General features: G+C 35.3%; 1 protein-coding gene across 6 annotated transcripts in view; it reads left to right on the forward strand.

Annotated features, from left to right (window-relative positions):
* The window catches only part of Scml2 (Scm polycomb group protein like 2), an 84,339-nt gene that overhangs the window by 59,060 nt on the left and 20,950 nt on the right, over positions 1–4,329 (forward strand). For all 6 annotated transcript variants that reach the window (XM_031370499.1, XM_031370509.1, XM_031370517.1 and 3 more), the window contains 2 exons: positions 688–771; positions 2,045–2,128. In XM_031370499.1, coding sequence (XP_031226359.1) covers positions 688–771; positions 2,045–2,128 — 168 coding nt within the window. The remainder of the gene's footprint in view (positions 1–687; positions 772–2,044; positions 2,129–4,329) is intronic.

Genomic DNA, 4,329 nt, shown 5'->3' on the forward strand with positions numbered 1-4,329 from the left:
GGGAGGGAGAGGGGGAGAGAGGGGGGGGAGGGATTGATTTTCATTCAGCTCACTTTTGGGCAGTGACATTTGTGAGATTTGCTGCTGATAGGACACAAAGTCTTAGAGTAAACTTCCAGACTCTCTGGCTCTTATTATCTTATCCTGAGGCAGCATAGTCTTACATTGCTTACAGTAGTGTTTTTTAATGTATCCATTCTGATTGTGCTCTACCACTCTATTTTTATTGGTTGTCCTTATTGCAATCATCCCTGTTTTTTGCAATCAGATATCTCCCAATTGGAGAGTGAAGTCTACAGTTACCTTTGGGTATAAAGACCGTATTTATAGAAGGGTGTTAGGGATTATGCTGGTTTAGTAAATTAGTTGTAGATTTGCCTCCAAAACCTGTAACATCCCTACACAGAATTTTAAGTGGTTTTCCAGTACCAGGAATGCTGTCTCTCTTGTAGAATGGGTCTTAAGTCAAAGTAGAGAACTGTTGCTTACTGTCAAGGTAATGTGTGCCACTACTTCACCCTAAGAGTTACCATGCCTCGGTTTTCATTTGTATATTTCACCAGAGCAAGATGAGAACTTTTCCATGACTATACTACATTAAGAGTATTAATATTTGTTATATATATTATCAAAATATGTTAATTGCTTTTAATATATGTACTCTTTCTATTTCATACCTCAACAAAGCTGAGAAAAAAACCAAGGGCAAAAGAGTCACCAAGCCTTGGAAAGATCAAGCCATACCATTTCACTTTGGAGTAGCAGGTCCAGGTGATTACCTCACTTTGTTTTTCCATATTACTTTACAAGATAATTTTTGTAGTTTGAAAAATAGTGTAATGTTTTCTGATTGAACTACTTATTTTTTTCTAGGAAAACAAATACAAAAAGTAACAAAATGATAAGTTCATAGAATTCTTTTCTGTACTAAGTCCAATTTGACTCTTATTATAAGTTCATATTTTTCATTTCATGTTTTAAAAGAGGAAACTCTTTTGAGATTACAATTTAATTTCAATCATTCTCCCTACCTTTTCCTCCCTGAAATGTTCTATATACCCTTCTATCACTCTAACCAAATCTATGGGGTCTTTTGTCACTAATTGTTACTGCTTGCATTCAAGAATACATGTGTACATAATTAGTCCTAAATATAACTTGTTTAGTCTGTATAAAAGTACCTGTATGTATGCTTACATGAGGTAGGTAGTGTTTTTCACATTAGACAGTGAATTGTTGTCCTCTTCCCTGTGCATCCCATCTCCCTTTCCCAGCTTTATTCAGTTTTGTATAGTCCTTTGTGTGAAGTTGAGGCCTTATGAGCATTTCTCTGTCCAGTTTGTATATGTATTGGTATTATTCTTGTTAAGCTCATATTTGGGCAGCAATGTTCATGAGATTTTGTATGTATTTCTCTTGACATTACTAGGAGACACCATTTTAGAGCAAACTCCTTTACATTCTGGATTTTTAAAGGCTTTCTGCCTTTTATTGGTCAGTGTTTTCTGAGCCTTAACATATGTGAAGAGGTATTCTTTAGATATATATATCCATGATGATTGGTTTCCGCCATTCCCTGTTTTAATTGGTTTATATCCTAATGGTTCCTGTCTATGCCAAGTATTCTAGAGGAAGAGTGAAAACTATAATTATCTGCATAAAGACAAATCTTTAAAATTTTTATTATGGTAATCTTCTTTAATTAAATTAGTGGTTGCAGATAGTCTCTCTAATAACCATCACTTGCCTAACAATGAATTTTAAACTATGTTTTTAGTATCAGACATGGTTTCCCTCATGTTGAGTAGATTCTATGTCCAAGAAAAGAGGTTTTTTTGTTACTGCTGAGGTATGCATGCTACTACTGCATTCTTAGAGGTATCACATCATCCTGTGCATTGTTACATACCATGTAAGCATAACGTGATCTCTTTCAAGAGTAGGTTGCATTAGAAGCTTTGTTATTTAGCATGTATAGTGGAAGATAATATGTTCTAGCTTTAAATGTACACTGTTTTTGTTTTCATTTCATAACTCAACAAAGCTGAGAGAAAACCCAAGGGAAGAAGAGTCACCAAACCTCGAAATGATGAAGCCCAATTTTTAGCAGATGAAGAAGCAATGCCAGGTGATTGCTTTGCTTTGTTTTCTTATATTGATTTTCTTTTCTTTTTTTATTTTTAGAGGAATTGATTTCTTTTTATTATTTCTGAAATTTGCAAGTGCCTTCTGTGTAACAGATTTTTTTTATTAGATACTTTATTTACATTTCAAATGAATTCTCCTCTCTGGGTTTCCCCTCCGGAGGAAAAAAAAAAAACCCTTTCCCCTCCCTCCTCCGCCTGCTCACCACCCTACCCTCTCCCACTTCCTGGCCCTGGCATTCCCCTACACTAGGGCATAGAACCTTCACAGGGCCAAGGACCTCTCCTCCTATTGATGACCAATTAGGCCATCCTCTGCTACATATGCTGCTGGAGCCATGAGTCCCCTGATATGTACTCTTTGGTTGGTGGTTCAGTCCCTGGGAGCTCTGAGGGTTGTAGTTAGTTCATATTGTTGTTCGTCCTAAGGGGCTCTAAACCCTTCAGTTCCTTGGGTCTTTTCTCCAGCTTCTTCATTGGGATTTTCAAGATGATTCCTCACTGTTGAATAATAGCATATTGTTTTCAGAAACAAGTGTTGTTTTAAGAAAACAAATATAAAATGTAGTATAGTAATAAATTGATAAAAATTTCACTGTTCTAAATCAAATTTGTTGGCTATTCTAATAAATTTGTCTTTTTAGAGAATTAAATTGTTTACTGAGTATGAAAAATTACTGTACCTAAAATTTTATTTCGACTGGCATTTTTGTTTAAAATAATGTTTTGTTTTTTTAATGATTTTGTTTCTAAAAATTCATGCTTTATAATATGATCTTACCATATTTCCTCTTCCAACTCTTTCAATGTCTTTCCTTGATTTGTATAGGATATCATGTTCTTTCTCTTTTTTAACAAATAGGAAACATTTTAAAAAGAAAGGGTGCCTAATTTGTGTTTACATACTACTGACAATTGTCCCTGCCATAGAGTGTGATTGATATGCACCATATCAGTCTGTTACAAAAAACTTCTTTTCTTTAGTAGCAGCTATCAACTTTTAATGTAGATTCTTAGCTAAGGGGTTGGGCTTTGTATCTATTTTACCTCATCCATGCTGGGATTTTGTCTGGCTTAAGCTTGTGTAGGTCCTGTGCATTGTGTCATTTTCTTTGTTAGTTTGCAAGTGTGCTTTTCTGTTGTTTCCTAAAAATACCCATTCATCAAATTCTTTCTCTACCTCTGGTTAGAATGTTTCTGTGTGATTTTCCACATAGATAACTGTATTTTGAGGCCATGGGAGTGATACAGTCATCTCATTTATGATTGAACACTCCAAACTCTCTTTACTCTTTGCAAGTGTTCAAGTTGTAGGTCTCTTTGCTAATTACCACTAAAAGAAGCTTCTCTCAGAAGAGCTGAGTAAATCACAATAAGTGAATATTGATCATTAGTAATCAATAGAAGTATGACATTCATTACAAGTTATTTTATGTAGTGTATCCACTTACCAGAATGATGCTAGTAGGATTTTACCTAGGACATTTGACCTATATTGTCACAGGTACTTTGCCTCACTACCAATATTAATTTGGAGTTCCGTAAGATTGAACCCAAAAAGTGTTTGATTACCTTCCCCCAAATTATGCCACTGGTGTGCCAGTGATATATCTTTCAGGAAGGTGGTTATTGTAGCTTGCTTAGTTTGTTGAGATTGTGGTCAGTTTTCTTCTCTAGTAGAGTATATAGCATTTTTCCATATTCTAAGCCATAGCCAGTTGAAATGATTCCATTTGTATACTAGTTTTTTTAACACATTTCCTGACATAATATATGGTGTGGTATTATGACCACAGCAGTAGTGAACATGGATCTTCAGGGATCTCTGTAGTAGGAGGGAGAGTCCTTTGAGTATACATCCAAGAGTGGCATAGCTAGAGCTTGAGGTAGATCGATTTCCATCTTTCTGAGGAACCACCACACTGATGTACATAGTAGGCTTACAAGTTTGCACTTCCACCAGCAATGGGTAAATATTCTCCTTACCTTACCTCCTTTCCAGCATAAGCTATCATTTGTATTATTAATCTTGGCCATTCTAGCTAGGGTAAGATGAGATTTTATGTGCTTTTCTGGTGTATATGAATGTTGATCATTTTCAAAGGGTTTCATGGCCATTTGTGTTACATCTTTTGAGAACTCCATTCTGTTCTATATCCTCCCTTTTTAAAAAGAATGGGGTAAT

This window comes from Mastomys coucha, chromosome X (genome assembly GCF_008632895.1).
Source record: "Mastomys coucha isolate ucsf_1 chromosome X, UCSF_Mcou_1, whole genome shotgun sequence".
NCBI classification, from domain to species: Eukaryota; Metazoa; Chordata; class Mammalia; order Rodentia; family Muridae; genus Mastomys; species Mastomys coucha.